Below are 21,240 nucleotides of genomic sequence, written 5' to 3'. Positions count from 1 at the left end.
TGTGCATGAAATGACACAATCAACAGTATAAAAGCAATCTATGGAATGGGAGAAAATATTTGCAAATCATATAAGGAGATAATACTGAGAATATATAAAGAACGTCTACAAATAACTACACTCGATTTTAAAATGGCCAAAGGACTTGAATAGACATTTCTATAAGAAGACATGCAATGGCCAACAAACACCTGAGAAGGTGCTCAACCTCATTAATCACTAGGTATGTGCCAATCAAAACCACGATGAGATATGACCTAACATCCATTAAGATGCTATCATCAAAAAAAGATAAAATAATATGTATTGTGGGATGTGGAGAAATTGGAAGCATTGTGTACTGTTGGTGGGAATGTAAAATAGTATAGCTGTTATGGAAAACAGTATGGCAGTTCTTCAAAAATTTTAAAAATTATTTTCCCTATCAATTCCATGTCTGGGTATAGGCCCCCCAAAATTGGAAGGAGAGTCTGAAGGAGATATTCATACAACCATTATTCACAATAGCTAAAAGATAGAAGCAACTCAAACGTCCATCGATGGATGGATGGATAAGGAAAATGTTTTCTACACATACAACGGACTATTATTCAGCCCTAAAAGAGAAGGGAATTCTGACCCAGGCTACAACATTGATAAACTGTAAGGACATTATGCTAAGTGAAATAAGCCAGTCACAAAAGGACAAACACTATATGATTTCACTATTGTGAAGCAATAGCAGACAAAATAGAGTGGTGGTTGCCAGGGGCTGGTAGAAGGGGTAATGGGGAGGTGTTGTTTAATGCGTACAGAGTTTCAGTTTATGAAGATGAAAACAAGCCCTGGCTGGTGTGGTTCAGTGGATTGAGTGCCGGCCTGCGAACTGAAAGGTCGCTGGTTCGATTCCTAGTCAGGGCTCGTGCCTGGGTTGCTGGCCAGGTCCCCAACTGGGGGTGTGTAAGAGGCAACCAATCAATGTTTCTCTCCCTCTCTTTCTCTCTCCTTTCCCCTCTATCTATAAATAAATAAGTAAAATCTTTTTAAAAAATAAAAAATAATAATAAATTAAGAAAGAAGATGAAAAAAGAGTTCTGGAGACTGGCTGCACAACAATATGAATGTATTTAACTGAATGTACTAGATATACTAAATTTAGTACTAAATTTATGTACTAAACTAAATTATTAAGTTTAGTGCACTGATGTACTAAACTATGCTTATAAATGGTTAAGATGGTAAGTTTTACGTTATGTGTACTTTACCACAATTTAAAATGTTAAATTAACAAACACACCTATTGTGTGCTAGGCATGGTGATACAATAAACATTGTACTTATGAACACTGTAATTATAAAAAACTAACACACTTAAAAACAACAACAACTAACTTTGAGGAGGCAGAATTCTAAGAGCAAGAACCAGCACAGACAAACAACAGATACAAACTCACGGGAATTCAGAACTGGGTTTATCAGACACAGGCTGTAAATTCTTGCAGGGAATTAAATGGCATTAACAGGATAATGTCGATCTGAAAAAGAAATAAAAATATAATCTCAAGAAATGATGGAAAAGGCATTTAATAAAGTTATCTAATGCTCATATTTTATTTAAAAAATTCTCCTAGCAAATGAGGGATAGGAGGACTCTTCCTTTCCTGACAAGGTGAGGGGTTCGGTGCACAGCCTTTAACGTCACCGTTGAAGGGGGGACATCAGAAGCATCCCACTTAAATTCAGCAACAACATAAAGATACATGCTGTCTCTGCCTCTACTGCACACAATACTAATGACACTATCTCACTTAGTGACACCAGAGAAAAATGAAGTACAGGAGATTAGAAAGGAAAAAACTTCGACCCCACCTGCTAATGGCAACTTGCCTAGAGAGGGTGCAGAGAGGCTGCCGGGACCTGTGACCCTGTGTTGAAGAACTCCAAGCTTCAGCATGAGCTTCAGATCCAAGGGTGTGGCTGGCTCTTTCTGAAAGCAAAGAGAAATCATTCAGAGAAATCACCAAATGTTCCAGAACCATCCAAATGTTCTTGCTGCTTTTGTGACCTTCTCTTCCTAGTTCAGAGTCCAGCTACCTGACTGTCCCTTTACCTCCTAACTTTGGGTGAGGTGCATCCTCTGTCCTCCAAACTGTCCTGTGCTGGGGTTCGGCCCTCCCCCTTGGCTGGGATCTCCTGGGATGGCAGAAACCATGGTTCTTTGTCTCTCAGGAGTAGGGAACCATCTAACCATACCTGTTGCTTGCCCAAGGAGGAGAGGCCTTTGAACGAGGGCCACCCGAGACCTGACACTGCTGGGCCTGCAGAGAGCCAGGGGCTATGACAGCACAGTTCCGGGAAACACAGAGGTCCCCCGTCCTCTGGGTCCACACCACAGCCTGACTTCTCTTCAATTTGAGATGTTGCCTAAGCCAGCACTAGGCTGCCAGGGATTTCAGACTCCTTCGCCTCCTACCACACCCCCACTCCTCGGCAAGGTCAAGATTCTTGGCTGGGACAGAACTGTCACGAAATGGCCAGCAGGTGCAGAGATCACACTCTCTCCAGATACAGGGGAAAAAGAGCTGTTTGTGAATGCTTTCAAAATGCTTCTAGGGCCAACAAACTCCACGCTGGTCTGGATAATCCCGTACCTTCCTCCACGCCTGCAGGGGAATCTAGGAGCGAGCCTGCCAGCGGGCCCAGCCTGCAGAGGGAACTCCATCAGCAGCTGCTCTTGCCCAGGATGTTTTCTCACTCGCTGAGCTGCTATTTCTGAGGCCTCCACTGCATGAGCTGGGCGGCCTTTGGGTCTTTGTCTCTTGGGATTGGTTTTCCCCACCCTCTTTGGGGTTGGGGGTGGGGGTCTCCCCTGAGTCATGAGGTTCCATGAGGGGAATGTTGATCCCAAATCTCTAATCACAAACCTGGGTGAGGAGCTTCCCTCTTTGGGGTAGATACTGAATCTAGAACTGAATGTTTGAGGGGCCACTTGAGAACTTCTTGAAGGATGCATTTCCATCCACACATACTGTGGCCACCTGGGCACTCAGGTCCCGAGGATACTGCATTCAAAGTTGTCCAGTTTCTGGGGTAGGGGCAGCCTTTATCCTTTGGATTTTCAACTGAAAAATAAAGCTGGCAGAGTCCAAGAACATGTGCATTGGATGGTGGAGGGCTGATCATCCACTGGAGAGATGAGGGAGGCTTGCGTGGCTGTGAAACCTGCCTACCAGTAGGGGGCCCCCTAGATCCCTCTCTACCCTGAGTTCTAAGGACCAGATTTCAGAGCAAAGGGGAAAGTATCAACCATGAGGAGTGGGGCAACCAGAAGCCAGATACCAGACTCAGTTGCCCCTGGTCTCCCACACAGAAATCCCTGGCACACAGCAGGGGCTTAATAAAGCTTAGAAGAAAGTCTAGAGAATTTTAGAGTTTTTAGAATATGGAGCAGATGGGAATAAGGAAGCCTGTCCTGCATGTTCTTACATTCTGGAAGAAAGAAAGAAGGGAGGAGTTCTCTGATTTATTGAGTATGAGCTGTGTTGTCGTGGGTTACAATCAAAAGACCCCCGAGTCTAGACACTGCTCTTTGAAGGTGTTTTGATGTTTTCTTAGGCTTTCTAATAGCCCAGTGAGGCATGGATGAGCCTATGTAATGGAAGAAGCAGCAGCTCTGGGGACTTATTCAAGATCATACAACTAGCAGGTGGCCAAGCTGGCATTCATCTGGGCCTGTCCGCCTCCCAAGGCTGCCCAGCCTCTACCATCCACTTTCTACTTTCACAATAGCCTTGTATCATCTACCATCCACTTTAAGAGAGTCAAGTGGACTTTAGCCCTGTCCAAAGCTATGATATGTAGTGCTTGTTCATTTTTTTCTGTTGGGCATTTTAATGCACATAACCCATGTCACGCATGATCAGAAATGCACCCACAACTATCAGAGGCTCTGCACTAGGCTTTGTTGCCAGGACCTCAGCCCAGGAATAAGAGGGAAGGAGACGCTTCACAGTGGCAAACAAACTGATGTGGGGGTAGGGGAGGAGCTGAGCACTTCAGAGTTTGGCGTACCCACAATTTGCAACACACACCTGTTGGTTTCTGCTCAATGCACCAGTGATTTCAGTCTAGGAAAAAAATTGCAAAAAGAAGACGAAGAAGGAAGAGAAAAGAAAAGAAAAAAGAAAAGGAAAGAAAAGAGAAGAAAAAAGAAAAGAAATGAAACTGCAGATGACCTCCCAACCTGCTTCCATGCTCCATCCATCAAGTGCTTACCAGGAACACAGCAGTGAGCTGGGCATGGGCACCACCGGGACCCAAGGAGGGAAAAGCAGTTCTTTCTCAAGGCAGACTTCACATCAGCACTTGACAACTTTGGGAGTGGCGTGGGTGGGTGGGTGTGGCGAGTGGGTGTGGCGTGAGTGGGTGTGGCGTGAGTGGGTGTGGTGTGGTGGGTGTGGTGTGAGTGGGTGTGGCGAGTGGGTGTGGTGTGAGTGGGTGTGGTGTGAGTGGGTGTGGCGTGGTGGGTGTGGTGTGGGTGGGTGTGGCACGGTGGGTGTGGTGTGAGTGGGTGTGACGAGTGGGTGTGGCATGGGTGGGTGTGGTGGGTGTGGCGAGTGGGTGTGGTGTGAGTGGGTGTGGCGTGGGTGGGTGTGGTGTGAGTGGTGTGGCGAGTGGGTGTGGTGGGAGCGGGTGTGGCGAGTGGGTGTGGTGTGCGTGGGTGTGGCGTGGGTGGGTGTGGCGTGAGTGGGTGTGGTGGGTGTGGCGTGGTGGGTGTGGTGAGTGGGTGTGGCAAGTGGGTGTGGTGTGAGCGGGTGTGACGAGTAGGTGTGGTGGGAGCGGGTGTGGCGGGAGCGGGTGTGGCGTGAGCGGGTGTGGCAAGTGGGTGTGGTGTGAGCGGGTGTGGCGAGTGGGTGTGGCGAGTGCGTGTGGTGTGGGGGGGTGTGGTGTGAGCAGGTGTGGCGTGGGTGGGTGTGCTGTGAGCGGGTGTGGCGAGTGGGTGTGGTGGGAGCGGGTGTGGCGAGTGGGTGTGGTGTGCGTGGGTGTGGCGAGTGGGTGTGGTGTGCGTGGGTGTGGCGAGTGGGTGTGGCGTGGGTGGGTGTGGTGGGAGCAGGTGTGGCGAGTGGGTGTGGTGTGGGTGGGTGTGGTGTGAGTGGGTGTGGTGTGAGCGGGTGTGGCGAGTGGGTGTGGTGTGAGTGGGTGTGGTGTGAGTGGGTGTAGTGTGGGTGGGTGTGGCGTGAGTGGGTGTGGCGTGAGTGGGTGTGGTGTGGGTGGGTGTGGCTTGGGTGGGTGTGGCGTGGGTGGGTGTGGCGTGAGTGGGTGTGGCGTGGGTGGGTGTGGCGTGGGTGGGTGTGGCGTGGGTGGGTGTGGTGAGTGGGTGTGGCGTGAGTGGGTGTGGCGTGAGTGGGTGTGGCGTGGGTGGGTGTGGTGTGGGTGGGTGTGGTGTCTGTGGGTGGGTACACATGCACATGTGCAGAATTTACAAAAAAACAGATGGGAGAGGGAAGGATTCAACTTAAAATACCTAAAAATGTTTGTGTCTACAGCATATAAAAAGCAAGTACATAGAATTCTTTTTATTGAGTCTCTGAGATAATTTGGTAAAAAGAACAGGCAATTGAAAAGAGAATACAACTGAGGAGTAAACATCATGGGGGGATTTGATTTTACTGGCAATCAGATGTGAATAAAAGTAATTCTTATACCTTTCTCTATTACATTGCAAAATAGAACTTAAATAATACCTAGAATTGTTGAGGCTGTGAGCAAAACTGATCATCTCAAATTCTGTAAGTGGCTGTTTCAATTTGTATGTCAGTGGTATGTTTCACAACTCTAAAAACCATTCATTCCTTTTACCTAATAAGATTACTCTGGATCCAAAAAAAGGAAAATATAAATGATTACAAAAATTTTCAAAATAACGTCATTTTTCAAAATGATGAATTTTCATTAAAATAATTTCATTATTCAAAATGATGAAAAATTATAGTCAACGGAATGATTTTTAAAGTGTATTTTTTAAAAGATTTTATTTATTTATTTTTAGAGAGGGGAAGGGAGGGAGAAAGAGAGGGAGAGAAACATCAATGTGTGGTTACCTCTGGCACGCCCCCTACTGGGCACCTGGCCCACAACCCAGGCATGTGCCCTGATTGGGAATGGAACCAGCGACCCTTTGGTTCGCAGGCCTGCGCTCAATTCGTTGAGCCACACCAGCCAGGGCTAAAGTTGTGCATTTTAAAAAACTGCATGCATTCTCTTGAACTCACTTGTCAAAAAGCCCAATGAGGCAATGTATTAACATAGAAAAAGGTTAGGCTCCAAAGAAAACAAGACAAGACTGCACAAAGATCTGCACTGAGTGACTCTATATGGACAGAACTGTTTGGGAACAGAGGAACATGGAAACAGCTTGTATAGCAAGAGCGATGATACTTTTCGTTTAAAATTCCCTGTATAATTGTTATCATGCCATTTGGCCCAGAGATTTTTAAAAATTAAAAGGGAGGTGGGGAGGGAGGAAAAAAAGCTGTCCCTGGCTGGTGTGGCTCAGTGGATTGAGTGCTGGCCTGTGAACTAAAGGGTTGCTGGATCAATTCCCAGTCAGGGCACATGCCTGGGTTGTGAGCCAGGTCCCCAGTAGGGGATGCTCAAGAGGCAACCACATATTGATGTTTCTCTCTCCCTCCCTTCCCCTCTCTCTAAAAATAAATAAATAAAAATATTTTAGCCCTGGCTGGTGTAGCTCAGTGGATTGAGCACAGGCCTGTGAATCAAAGGGTGGCCAGTTTGATTCCTGGTCAGGGCACGTGCCTGGGTTGTGGGCCAGGTCCCTGGTGGGGGGCCTGCAGGAGGCAACCACCCATTGATGTTTCTCTGCCTCTCTTTCTCCCTCTCTTCCCCTCTGTCTATAAATAAATAAAATTAAAAAATAAAAATAAAAACTATTTTTTAAAAAATCTTTTAGAAAAAGAAAAAAGGAAGGAAGCCAAGTGTCTATCAGGAAATGAATGGATTAAAAAATAGTACATGCAGAATCCATATAGCAGAATACTATTCAGCCTTAAAAAGGGAGGAAATTCAGACACAAGCCACAACATGTATAAAACTTGAGGGCATTATGGTGAGTGAAATAAGCTACTAAGAGAAGAACAAACACTGTAGGATCCTACTTATATGAGGTACTTAGTCAAATTCATAGAGACGGAAAGTAGAGTGGCGGTTGTTGGGGGCTGGAGAGGGAGCGGGGCGCGAAATCAGTTTAATGAGCACAGAGCAGGAACTAGGGAAGACGACGCGGTTCTGCAGACGGGTGGTGGGGGCAGTTGCATAACATTGTGCATGTGTTTGATGTCACTGAATTATATGCTTAAAATGGTTACAATGGTAACTTTCATGTTATGTGTATTTTACTACAAGAAAAAAATGAAAAAAAGAAAGGGAAGGAAATAAGGGGCTCAAATGAAATTTACTGAAATCGAGGGGTCAGGGGGAGTGATGACTGGTGCATGTTTGACCGGCCTTGGTCAGGAGGCCGGTGCCCTTCCCACTGAGGCAGGCTAGTAAGCCAGGACAAGCAGAACAGGGAAACTGAGGTAGTTAAACAAGCAGTTTGCAGCCATCTGGTAAATCCTATCTTCCCTAAATCAAGGACACTTAAGAGTAAATGGTTTATAGTACACTTCTCCCCAACAAGAGGGTAAATAGCTTAAATTACCCTACTCAGGAGCTAGACAGCAGAAATCCAATTAGTGCGTGAGCCAACCACACCCAAGGACAGATGAAGTCAAGGGAATGAATCTCATTTTGGTACATCAGCATAAAGCTGATGAGTATTCTTTTGAGATCCTCCCCAAGACCTTCCCTAAACCCCCAATCTTTAAAACCCCTCAAAATGAAGGCCTCTACACACTCTTCCTCCCAGGAGCACACCTGTGCTGTTCCCGTCCCCTCATCTTCCCCCACAGGCATGCATCTCTCTATGGAGACTTGGAACCCCACAAGACTTGGAAGTGGGGGCAAGGGGCAGCAGCAGCTCATCCTGGGCACCCCCTGACCCTGTCACCACAGCCCCCTCTTTCTGACTCCTTAGTGAGCCAAGGTAGCCCTGTAACAGAGTGCAGCCAAGGGGGACCCCAAATAGGGATTTGTAATGGGGTCCAGAGCTCAGGGTGTTCAGGAAATATTAGAAAAAAATATATAAATGATGTCCTCACCCCCACCAGTCTGAGCTGGGGGATGGGACACATGGAGCAGGACCATTGAGAGCTGTTTTGTATCTCTAATCTTTAACTGGTTTCATAGATATGTTAAACAGCTGTGGCCATGCTTTGAGCCAGAGGAATGGGAGTGACTTCAACCCAGGATATAACTGGGAAGCAACTTCCCCTGGTTACAGCAACTGCAAGAGAGCTTGGAGATGATTGGCCCTGCACCCTGGGGCCAGGCCTGCCCGGACTTACTACAGCAGCCCAGAAAAGCTGGAAAAATACAGGAATGCTGGCAAGTGTAGCCAATTGTGGGAGGAGTAGGAAATGGGGCTGCAGAGGAAGATTGGCACTGGGATTTAAACCCAGGCACGGCAGCCATGACAAGAGGTACCACACAGCCCTAGCGAACAACCACGCTGCTTTAGCAGAGAGGAACCACACAGCTTTGGGTCTCCCTTTGCCACGCAGCTTAGGAAGCCAGAAAGCATGAAATAGCAGGGATGCAGAGCTCTCTCTTAGCAGTTCAGAAGAATGCAGGAGACACGCTGCGGGAAGGAAAGGAGTGAAAGGACTCTTGCTGCTGGGCCAGGAGAAGGTGCCACACGGGTTTGGATTAACCCTTTGCAACAGCATGGATGGAACTGGAGAGCATTATGTTAAGTGAAATCAGCCAGACGGTGAGGGACAAATACCATATGATCTCACCTTTAACTGGAACATAATAAATAGGATAAAAAAAAGGAAACAAAATATAACTAGAGACATTGAAGTTAAGAACAATCTAACAATGGACGGGGGGGGAGGGGACAGTGAGGAGAGGGGATTACAGGAACTACTATAAAGGACACATGGACAAAATCAAGGGGGAGGGTGGAGGTGGGGGAGGGACAGGGGTTCAGCTGGGGTGGGATGGAGGGATGGGGAGAAAAGGCACACAACTGTAATTGAATAACAATGAAAAATTAAAATTAAAAAAAAAAAAAAAAAGAACTAGAGATCCCGGTGACACACACAGCTGATAGCACTGGGAACCGAGGGAGGCCTGTTAGCCGAGCACAGATTACTGGGAAGAACCAGGGGCGACCTGAGCCACAGACTTCTATTTCTTTTCCTGAGAGATGGTACCCAAGACTGGGTAAAGGGAGGAAGGAAGGACTGTGTGTGTTTGTAGGTGTTTTAAGGGGCTTTGGGATTTTAATGAAGACATTAAGTCATTACTCTTAAGTCTATATGACTGTTGAATAAATAATTCCTTTCCTTTTCACCAATCTCTAACATAGAGAGTTATAATTCCCTGGTGACAGGCAAGGCAAACCTAGTACAGGGGACCCTAGGAGAAAGGGGGGTCCATTAGGTAACATTGTGGGACCCCCTTCCCCAGTGGTCAATCAGGGAAAATCATGGGAGATCACATGCACAGTAGCTTTAAAGTAATACAACTACTTGTACATGCACAATAAAAGCCCGCCACAACTAGCCAGGAAGGATCACCCTACAAGAATAGCGTCCCTCCAGCCCATGAGGTCAATCTCTGCTTGGAGCTGGCCTGCTCCCACGTTCTCTGCTATAAACTCTGGGGGCTCGGTTCAATTCTTTGTCCCGATCACCAAGAACCTGGTTACCTGTGCCCATCTGTGACAAGACAGGAAAATTTGTGCGAGTGACTATGTGGGGAACAAATGGTAGATGAGGCTAGTTTTCAGCAGGGCTTGTGTAGATTCCTGTCGTGCTGATAAGGGTCTAGAGTTATTTCCAGGGATTAACCTCTGTCCTTCCTGGAATCTATAGGGGAAGGGACATGTTTATAAATTTATGCATAAGGAGGAAGGCAGAGAGCTTTTCTCCTATCTGCTTCTCAATTGCCTTCAGCTCACAATAATCCTTATGCCAAAGTGGCATATTTTCAGGTGGCATAGCCTGCTACCCTCCACCTTCTCACTCCCTTTCTTGCCACATGGAGGGTTATGACCAAATGAAAAGTGTGGGCATGGAGCGGAGCCTGAACGGAAAGAAAGAGGAAAACCTGCTCACATTTGACCACTGTCAAAGCCAGGAGGAGACTGACCCAGTCAACAGCATCTTAGGAAAAACTAAGTCAGCTTTTATTTTCTAACCACTCTTCTCAATTATTCTTTCAAGACAGGAAACGAGTGGGTAGAAGTGAGGTCACACAGAAGCACTCTGGCCGGCAAACTTGGAGTTCAGCTGCCAGGAGAGAGGAAGACCTTTGACTGCTGAACACAAAGGATGCTGTCCAGTGGCCTCCTGCCACCTCGGGAGCTCTGGGTGTGTCTTAGCCTGGTTCTCCAAGGCCAGCCTGGAAGCATGTACAAATTCCTGACTATAAAAGTTTTCACAAATTAATAAATTAACAGGAAAATGGTGGCCTTAAATTAATCCAAAAGTTGTTTTGTTGTGGGAAGGGAAGAGTTAAGCTAATCCAGACAAGAAGGGGGTATCAAATGCTGACTGTCTATGCAAGCAAACTTGAGAACTTATAGGAAATGGATTATTTTCCAGGGGAAATAAAAGTACCAGCAAGCACCACAACAGAAATATCTAACTCTACCAGGAGAAACTGAGAAAGCTGTGAAAAAAATACCACCAGCCCCCAAATCACATGAAGGGAGAAGGGAGGGGATGGGAGACCAACCACAGGTGATAATGGTTTCCCAGGCGAAGTGAGCCAGTTTATTTTTTTAATATTTTATTTTTAGAGAGGGGAGGAAGAGAGGGAAAAGAGAGAGAAATATCAATATGAGAGAGAAACATCAACCAGTTGCCTCTCATATATGCCCCAATGGGGGACCAAACCCACAACCCAGGCATGTGCCCTGACCAGGAATCAAACCAAGGACCTTTTGTTTTATGGGACAACCCCCAACCAACTGAGCTACACTGGTGGGGGCTGAAGTCAGCCAGCTGAAATGCTAATTCCAATGGTATTTAAACTGTACCAAGGCCTAGAGGAAAAAGAAACACTTCCAAATTGTTTCTCAGGGACTAAAGAACATTGATATCAAAAGCCAACAATTATAGTATAATAAAGGAAAACCATAGGCTAACTTCATTTATGTAAAAATCAATGCAAATGTCCAAACTAAAATATTAGCAAATAAAATCCACCTGGACATTAAAATGAAAAACAACCAAAATTAAGTGAACTTGTAACAGTATAACATGGATGTTTCAATATTAGGACTATTAATTCAATTTATATCACTATATTAAAAGAGAAAAATCATAATTGTCATAGATGTTGAAATGCATTTGACAAAATTTACTATTACAAAATCTTTTATCAAATCAGAAAGAGGGATACTTCCTTAACATGTAAAATTACAGACACACATATATGTCAAGCCAAAAATCAGCATCATTTGTAACAGTTGGCAGTAGCAGAAGTTTCTGTGAGACTCTGGAATAAAAGACTGCTATCTACCACAGTCATTTCGTTTGGAAGGTTCTAGCTGATGAAAGGAGGCAAGAGAAAAGCATAAGGCATTTTTTTAAAAAAAGAGGTAAAATAATTATGGTTAAATTGAAAAATGCAAAAGAAGCAGTTGAAAAAATGTGGCAGACAGGAAGAGATTGAAAGAAGGGGTCAGGACAGAAGTGACATTCCAAAACGCCTAGCCTTCCTACATAGGAACAGCAAGCAGTTAGCACCCACCTACAAGAGCTTCCCCCCAACACCCCAAATAAAATTCCCAGAAACAAATGCACTAAAAAGTGAAAACATCTTTTAAAAGCTGTGAAGGGATATAACCATTTCAAAGGCATAGAAAGCCATACTGCAAATATTCTCATCTAGAAAGGATTGACACTAAAAGATGGAACAGCCATAAACCAATGCTGTGGGCTTGATCTGCGGTCGGGGCACATACAAGGAGCAACCAATGAATGCATAAATAAGTGGAACAACTAATCAATGTTTCCCTCTCTCTTCCCCCTTTTCTCTCTCTCTAAAAAATCAATAAAAATAGATAGATGGCAGATAGATAAAACCATCACTACCGAGTGTCGGGAGGATGTGGCACTGGAGCCCTCACACATGCTGGTGGGAATGTAAGATGGTGTGGCCACCTGGAAAGTACTTTGGCAATTTCTTAAAAAGTTCAGTACAAATTTACCATAGCTCAGCAATTCTACTCCTAGGTACCTACCCAAGACACATGAAAAGATATGCTTGCACAAAGACTTGTGCACAAATGCCCATTAATTCTTAAGTGAGTAAACAAATTATGGTGTGTGCACGCAAATGCCCATCTACTAAAAAAGGAGTGAACAAATTGTGGTGTGTCCATTCTATGGAATGCCGTTCGGCAATAAAAAGAAAGTACTAACAGCTGCCACAACAGAGATCATCTCCAAAACATTATGCTAACTGAAAGAAGCCAGATGCAAAAAAACACGTACTGTATGATTCCATTTATATGCAATGTCCAAGAAAAGAAATTTAGTAGAAAACAGGCTAGTGGTCATCTGGGGCAGGGAGAGAAACGGGGAGTAACTGCAAATGGGCACAGGGGATCCACCTGGGTGACAGAAATATTTAAAGACTGGACTGTAATGATGGCAGCACACACGCTAGTCAGTGTAAATTCACTAAACATCACTGAAATGTATACAATAAGCCCTCACTTAATGTCCTCTGATAAGTTCTGCAACAATACCTGACAAAACCAATTTTACCATAGGCTAATTACCATAAACAAGAGTTAAGTTCCTGACTTCCTGTTAAGATAGTGGACTAGGTAAATGCTGTGCTTACCTCCTCCCACGATCACATCAAAATTACAACTAAATTACAGAACAACCATCATCGGGACAATCTGGAGACTAGCTGAATAGAATTCCTGTAACTAAGGACCTAAAGAAAAGGTCAACTACTCACAAGGTCACTCTGCCAACAATGGGAGACAGCAGCTCTACCTAATACACAGAAACAAAAACAGGCAGTCAGCCAAAATGAGGAGACAAAGAAACATGCTGCAAACGAAAAAAATAGGAAAAATCTCCAAAAAACCCCTAAAAGAAATGGAGACAAACAATCTATTAGATGCAGAATTCAAAACACTGGTTATAAGGATGTTCAATGAACAGGGGAAGAGTAGATGAACTCAATGAGAACATTAATAAAAAGATAGGAAACATAAAATGGTATACAAAACATAAAAAAGAACCAGTCAGAAATGAAGAATACATTAGAGCCCTGACCAGTGTGGCTCAGTTGGGTGGAGTGTCATCCTGTAAACCAACAGGTTGTCCGTTTGATTCCTGGTTAGGGCACATGCCAGGGTGGAGGGTTTGATCCCTAGACAAGGTGCATGCAGGAGGCAACTGATCGATGTTTCTCTCCCACATCAATGTGTTAGGGACCACTTTGTGTGGCATTGGAGACTGTAGCCCTGCTCAAGCAAGGCCTTGAAAGAGGCTGGTAAGACTTGACAGGAAAACCGGGATTGCAGGAGGCAGACATGACCCGATGCTAGCACTGAGGGCTCCCATGGGAAATCAGGCCTGAGGGATGCATTGTACCCTTTGAAGCTTGCTTTGCTTTGTATAGCTCTGTTGGTGTAAACCAGATGTATAAGTTCAAAGCATAAGGAGTGAACTCCTTATCTCATGAAACACGCCTGAACAACCATCTGGTGTCAGCATGTCTAGCAAACCCCGACCTGAGGCAGATCTCTGTGTTTCTTCAATTGTTATCTATAGATAATATCTGTTTGCCATATCTATAGCCTTGGACATTGATTGATGAACTATGTATGCATGCTGTATACCCCTGCACATACCAATCCCAATAAAAGCCATTTCAGAGAAGGGCTCGGGGCATTCTCCACTGGAGGGAATCACCACCCCCTTTTCCACCAGAACAGATTGTGTCCAGGATGACTCATTTCATCCACAAAGGATGGGGTTCCCCAAATCAATGTTTCTCTCCTTCTTTTTCTCTCTCCCTTCCCCTCTCTCTGTAATCAATAAAAGAAAAAAAAGTTTAAAGAATGCATTAGAAAGAATCAACATCAGATTAGATGAAGTAGAGGATCAAATAGTAATCTGGAAAGATGAGGTGGCAGAAAAAACCTAATCAGAAGAGCCAAAAGGAAAAAGAACTTTTGAAATGAGGATTGTTTTAGGAGACCACTGGGACAACATCAAGCATATCAATGACCGCATCATACAGGTAGAAGGAGAAAAGAGAGAGCAAGAAATTGAAAACCTATTTGAAAAAATAATGACCCCAAATTTTCCTAATCTGGCAAAGAAAACAGACATACAAGTCCCGGAAGTGTGGAGACTCCTACACAAGATGAACCCAAGGAGGCTCACACCAAGGCACATCATAATTATAACACCAAAGGTTAAAGACAAAGAGGAAATCTTTTTTTTTTAACACAAACAAAAGTTTATTTAGAACATCACAGAAGTAAAAAAAAAAAAAAAAATGAGCCAGCTCAGGAAACAAGTTATGGAGGCAAAAGAAGGGCCCTTGGGGCTTAGGAAACAGAGAGAACAAAGATATGTGCCTTGAGGAAAGAGGAGGGGCAATTGTGTGCATGTGTGTACGTGTGTATGAGAGAGAGAGAGGGGGAGGAGAGAGAGAGAGAGAATGTGCCAAAGAAAGAATCTTAAGAGTAGCAAGAGAAAAGCAGTTAGTTACATATAAGGGAGCTTCCATAAGACAGTGAGATGATTTCTCAACAGAAATTTTGTAGGCCTGAAGGGATTAGCACAAAATATTCAAAGTGATGAAAGGCAATGACCTACAATCAAGAATGTTCTATCTGGCAAGGCTATCATTTAGAATCAAAGGAGAGATAAAATTTCTCAGACAAGAAAAAGCTAAAAGAATTCTCACCACTAAACCAGTATTTAAAGAAAAGTTAAAGGCCCTGGCTGGTGTGGCTCAGTAGACTGAGTGCTGGCCTACAAACCAAAGGGTGGCTGGCTCGATTCCCAGTCAGGACACATGCCTGGATTGCAGGCCAGGTCCCCGGTGGGGGGCATGTGAGAGGCAACCACACATGTTTCTTTCCCTCCCTTCCCCTCTCTAAAAATAAATAAATAAAATCTTTGAAAAAGAAAAAAAAAGGTTAGGATAAAATTTAAAGAAAAAAAAGAAAAATTAAAGGAATTTCTTTAAGTAGAAAAATATCAAAAATTAAATAAGAAAACATAAGAAAAAATTCTCACTGATAAAGGCAAGCAATAAAAGCAGTGGATCAACCAATGATAAAGCTATTACAAAAGTTAAAATGCAAAAAGTAGGAAGCAATGTGTAATTACAACAATAAACTAAGGGATACATAAAAATACACATTTACAGAAAAGAAGTAAAAAATAATGACAAAAACATATCTGAAGGGCATGAGTAAAAATTATAGTGATTTTAGAATGTGTTCAAACTTCAGTGGGCTATCAACTTAACTAGAGTGTTGTAAACATAGCTTAGTATATATGAAGCACAAGGTAACCACAAACCAAAAATCAATTAAGATATACAACAAGTAAAGATAAAGAAATCTAAAGACAACACTATAGAAAGTCATTAACATACAAAAGAGAGCAAGAGAATAAAAAGGAACAGCAAAGAGTTACAAAAACAATCAGAAAATGATTAATAAATGGCAATAACTATATATCTTCAATAATTCCATTAAATGTAAATAGATATAATGCTCCAATCAAAAAACATAAGGTGTTGAACGGAATAAAAACCAAGACCTGAACATGTTTTGCCTATGTGATACCCACTTCATACTGAAAGATGTGCAAAAAAAAAGGGGTGAAAAAAGATATTTCATGTAAATGGAAACAAACAAAAAACCCAGGGTAGCAATACTTATATCAGACAAAGTATACTTTAAAACAAAGGCTGTAATGAGACAAATAAAAGCATTTCATAATGATGAAGGAATCAACCCAACAAGTGGACATATAAATTGTGTAAACATCTATGCCCCCAAAATAGAAGCACCAAAATATATAAAGCAAATACTGATAGACATAAAAAGAGAGATCAACAAAAATACAGTAATTGTAGGGAACTTTAACACCACATTGACATGAATGGATAGGTAATCCAGACTGAAATCTGCAAAGGAACTGTGGCCTTAAATGACGCATTAGACCAGATGGGCTTAATTGTTATTTTTAGAACATTTCATCCAAAAGCAGCAGAATATGTTTTTCTCAAGTGCACTTCAACATTTTCCAGGATAAAGCACATGTTAGGACACAAAACAAGTCTCAAATTTAAGAAGTTTAAAATCATATCAAGCATCTTTTCTGACCACAATGATATGAAACTAGGAATCAAATACAAGAAGAAAACTGAAAAACACAAATACATGGAGGCTAAATAACATGCTATTAAACAATGAATTGGTTAACAGTGAGAGCAAGGAAATTAATCAAAAGCACCTTGAGACTAATAAAAATAAAAATCTATGGGAGCCTGGGTTGTGTGGTTCAGTTGATTGAAGCATCATCCATAAACCAAAAGGTTGAGGGTTCTATCCCTGGTCAGGGCACATACCTAGGTTGTGTGTTCAATCTCCAGTCCTTGGTCAGGTCACATATGGGAGGCAACTGATCAATGTTTCTCTCCCTCTCTCTCTCTCTCTCTCTGTCTCTCTCTCTCTCTCTCTTCCATCTCCCACCCTCTGCCTTCCTCTCTCTCTAAAATCAATAAACATATCCTTGGGTGAGGATTTTTAAAAAATATCTTTGTAACATTGACCATGTGATATTACAGAAAAGTTATTCTTCTGTCATTGTTCACCTCAATTATCATATACTCTTAAATCCTTAATCATCATTTGTGTTATTTCATTTTCTTTTTTTTCCAGCTCCCTTGGATTATTAGTCTTTGTTACTGATTTCTAAGAACCCATTTGTGGCTAAAAATGTTAACAATTTGTCATGCATTGCAAATGAAAGTCCATTTTTTGTTATTATTTTACTGTGGGTTTTATTTTTTGGTTATATAGAAGATATGTATTAAAATATAATCATGTTCTGTTCTTTAAAAAAATCTATTGGAGAAAACCTATGGGACACAGACAAAGCAGTTCTAAAAGGAAAATTTATAGTAATAAAGGCCTGCCTCAAGAAAGAAGAAAAATCTCAAATAAACAATCTAACTTTATACCTAAAAAACAACAATAACAACAACAAAAAAAAAAAAAGAAGAAGAAAGAAGAACAAAGCCCAAAGTGAGTAGAAGAAAGGAAATAATAAACATCAGAGTGGAAATAAATGCTATAGATGTGCAAAAACAAAAGATCAATAAACCCAAGAGCTGGTTCCTTAAAAAAATAAACAATATTGATAAACTTTAGCTAACCTCATCAAGGAGAGAGAGAGAGAGAGAGCAGGCCCAAGTAAACAAAACTGGAAATGAAAGAGGAGAAGTGACAACTGACCACAGAAACACAGAGGATTACAAGGAAATACTACAAACCATCACATGCCAACAAAGTGAACTACCTGGAAGAAATTAATTATTTCCTAGAAACACACACTCTTCCAAGGCTGAATCAAGAAGAAACAAAATCTGAACAGATGGATAACTACTAATGAAATTTAATCAGTATCAAAAAAACCTCCCAACAAACAGAAGTCCTGGACTGGATGTCTTCATAGGTGAATTTTACCAAACATTTGAAGAATTAATACCTATCCTTCTCAAATTGTTGCAAAAAATTGAAGAGGGGGAGGCTCCCAAACTCATTTTATAAGGCCAGCATTAATCTGATAATCAAAATCAGACAAAGACATTATGAAAAAAAGAAAAGAAGCCAATATTCCTGATAAATATAAATGCAAAAATCCTCAATAAAATATGATTGAGTGGGATTTATCCCAGGACACAAGGTTGGTTCAATGTCTGCAAACCAATAAATGTGATATTCCACATAAACAAAATGAAGGATAACAATCATATGATCATATCAATAGATGTAATAAAACACTTGACAAAAATCCAACATCCATTTATTATAAAAACTATTGGAAAAGCAGTGATAAAGTGAACATACTTCAACATAATAAAAGGCAAATATGACAAACCCACACATAACATCACACACAACAGTGAAAGTGGAAGCCTTTTTCTTTGAGATCAGGAAGAAGGCAAGGAATTCCACTTCCACCACTTTTATTCAACACAGTATTGAAAGTCCTAGCCACAGCAATCAGGCAAATTGGAATGGAAGAAGTAAAACTGTCATAATTTGCAGATGACATGATACTATAGAGAGAGAATCCTAAAGAATCCACAAAAAAACACTATTAGAATAAATGAGAGAGGACCAAAATGGCGGCATAGGTAGACACACTGCGCCTCCTCGCACAACCAGAACTGACAGAAAATTGAACTGCAAGGAAGTCCGACACCAAGGAGATAAAAAAGAAACATTCATCCAGACCGGTAGGAGGGGTGGAGAGGACTCGCATTGCCGTGGCAGGACCGAGACTGGTGGAGTGCAGGATGAACGGGGGCAGGCAGTCTGACTACTAGCAGACCCTGCGGCCTCACATTCGCACATAGATGAACCAGAACAAATGGTGGGAAGCGAAGCAGACCACGCAACCCCAGGGCTCCAGCGCAGGGAAATAAAGCCTCAAGCCTCTGAGTGAAAACACCCGTGGGGGTTGGGGTGGCAGCAGGAGAAACTCCCAGCCTCACAGGAGAGGTCATTGGAGAGACCCACAGGGGCCTAGGGCGTGCACAAGCCCACCCACTCGGGAACCAGCACCAGAGGGGCCCAATTTGATTGTGGGTAGCGGAGGGAGTGACTGAAATCTGGTGGAGAGTGGAGGGGGCGCCATTACTCCCTCTCAGCCCCTCCCCCATGTACAGCATCACAGTGCAGCGACAAGCATTACCCAGCCCCAGTGAACACCTAAAGCTCTGCCCCTTTAAGTAACAGAAGCACCAAGACAAAAAAAAAATGGCCCAAATGACAGAACACTTCAAAGCTCCAGAAATAATTCAACTAAGCAGCAAACAGATAGCCAACCTATCAGATGCACAGTTCAAAACACTGGTAATCAAGAAACTCACAGAATTGGTTGAATTTGGTCAAAAACTAGATGAAAAAATGAAGACTATGCTAAGAGAGACAAAGGAAAATGTACAGGGAACCAATAGTGAGGTGAAGGAAACTGGGACTCAAATCAACGGTGTGGACCAGAAGGAAGAAAGAAACATCCAACCAGAAAAGAATGAAGAAACAAGAATTCGGAAAAATGAGGAGAGGCTTAGGAACCTCCAGGACATCTTGAAACGTTCCAACATCCGAATTATAGGGGTGCCAGAAGGAGAAGAGGAAGAGCAACAAATTGAAAACTTTTTTGAAAAAATAATGAAGGAGAACTTCCCTCATCTGGCAAAGGAAATAGACTTCCAGGAAGTCTAGGAAGCTCAGAGAGTCCCAAAGAAGTTGGACCCAAGGAGGAACACACCAAGGCACATCATTACATTACCCAAGATTAAACAGAAGGAGAGAATCTTAGAAGGAAGCAGCAAGAGAAAAGGACACAGTTCCCTACAAAGAAGTTCATAAGACTGTCAGCTGATTTCTCCAAAGAGACCTTACAGGCAAGAAGGGGCTGGAAAGAAGTATTCCAAGTCATGAAAGGCAAAGACCTACACCCAAGATTGCTCTATCCAGCAAAGCTATCATTTAGAAGGGAAGGGAAGATAAAGTGCTTATCAGATAAGGTCAAGTTAAAGGAGTTCATCATCACCAAGCCCTTATTATATGAAATGTTAAAGGGACTTATCTTAGAAAAAGAAGATCAAAAATACAAACAGTAAAATGACAGCAGACACACAGTTATTAACAACCACACCTAAAACAAAAACAAAAGCAAACAACTAGAACAGGAACGGAACCACAGAAATGCAGCTCATATGGAGGGTTATCAACACGGGAGTGGGAGGGCGAGAGGGGGGAAAGGTACAGAGAATAAGTAGCATAAATGATAGGTGGAAAATAGACAGGGGGAGGGTAAGAATAGTGTAGGAAATGTAGAAGCCAAAGAACTTATAAGTATGACCCATGGACATGAACTATAGGGGGGAATGTGGGAGGGAGGGGGTGGGAAGGATGGAGTGGAGTGAGGGGGGAGGAAATGGGACAAGTGTAATAGCATAATCAATAAATATATTAAAAAGAATAAATGAATTCAGTAAAGTAGCAGGGTACAAAGTTAATATTCAGAAATTGGTTGCATTTTGTACACCAACAATGAACTATCAGAAAGAGAAATTAAGAAAATAATCCCACTTATAATTACATCAAAAATAACAAAATACCTAAGAATAATTTTTTTATCTGCACCTGAGGACACTCTCTCACTGCTTTTAGAGAGAGAGGGGAAGGGAGAGAGAGAAGCATCGATTGTCTTTTTTCATATGTGCCCCAACCAAGGGCATCAAACTGGCAACCCACACATCTGCCCTGACCAGAAATTGAACTCTGGACCTTTCAGGCTACAGGACAGACACTCCAACCAACTGAGCTACACTTGCCAAGGCACCTAGGAATAAATTTAACCAAGGAGGTAAAATACCTATACTCAGAAAACTGTAAGACATTGAAGAGAGAAGGTGAACAAGATACAACTGGAAGTATATACATTGTTCATGGATAGGAATAATTAACAGAGTCTGGCATAAAAACAGACACATAGGTCAGCAGAACAGAATAGAGAGCCCAGAAATCAGCCCACATGTATATGATCAGTTAATCAATGACAAAGGAGACAAGACCATAGGGTAAAAACAGCCTCTTTAATAAAGGTGTTGGAAAAACTGAGCATACACATGCAAAAGAATGAAACTGGATCACTTTCTTACCCCATATACAGGAACATACTCAAAATGGATTAAAGACTTAAATGTAAGACCCCAAACCATGAAACTCCTAGAAGAAAACATAGGCAGTAAACTCTGACATCTTTCTTAGTAATATTTTTTTGGCTTAATCTCCTTGGGTGTCCGATGGGTTCTAGACTTTCAGGGTGG

General features: G+C 42.6%; 1 protein-coding gene across 1 annotated transcript in view; it reads right to left on the bottom strand.

Moving 5' to 3' along the window:
- Positions 1–1,300: 1,300 nt before the first annotated feature.
- The window catches only part of RMI2 (RecQ mediated genome instability 2), a 47,079-nt gene continuing 27,139 nt past the window's right edge, over positions 1,301–21,240 (bottom strand). Inside the window, exons 4-5 of the mRNA XM_071222315.1 lie at positions 1,867–1,966; positions 1,301–1,514 (exon numbers count right to left, since the gene is read on the bottom strand). Of these exons, the coding sequence (XP_071078416.1) occupies positions 1,496–1,514; positions 1,867–1,966 (119 nt within the window). The 3' untranslated portion in view covers positions 1,301–1,495. The remainder of the gene's footprint in view (positions 1,515–1,866; positions 1,967–21,240) is intronic.

Source organism: Desmodus rotundus, chromosome 1 (assembly GCF_022682495.2).
Source record: "Desmodus rotundus isolate HL8 chromosome 1, HLdesRot8A.1, whole genome shotgun sequence".
Classification (NCBI taxonomy): Eukaryota; Metazoa; Chordata; class Mammalia; order Chiroptera; family Phyllostomidae; genus Desmodus; species Desmodus rotundus.
Note: the sequence above shows the minus strand (reverse complement) of the source record. Positions and strands in the feature narration are given on the sequence as shown.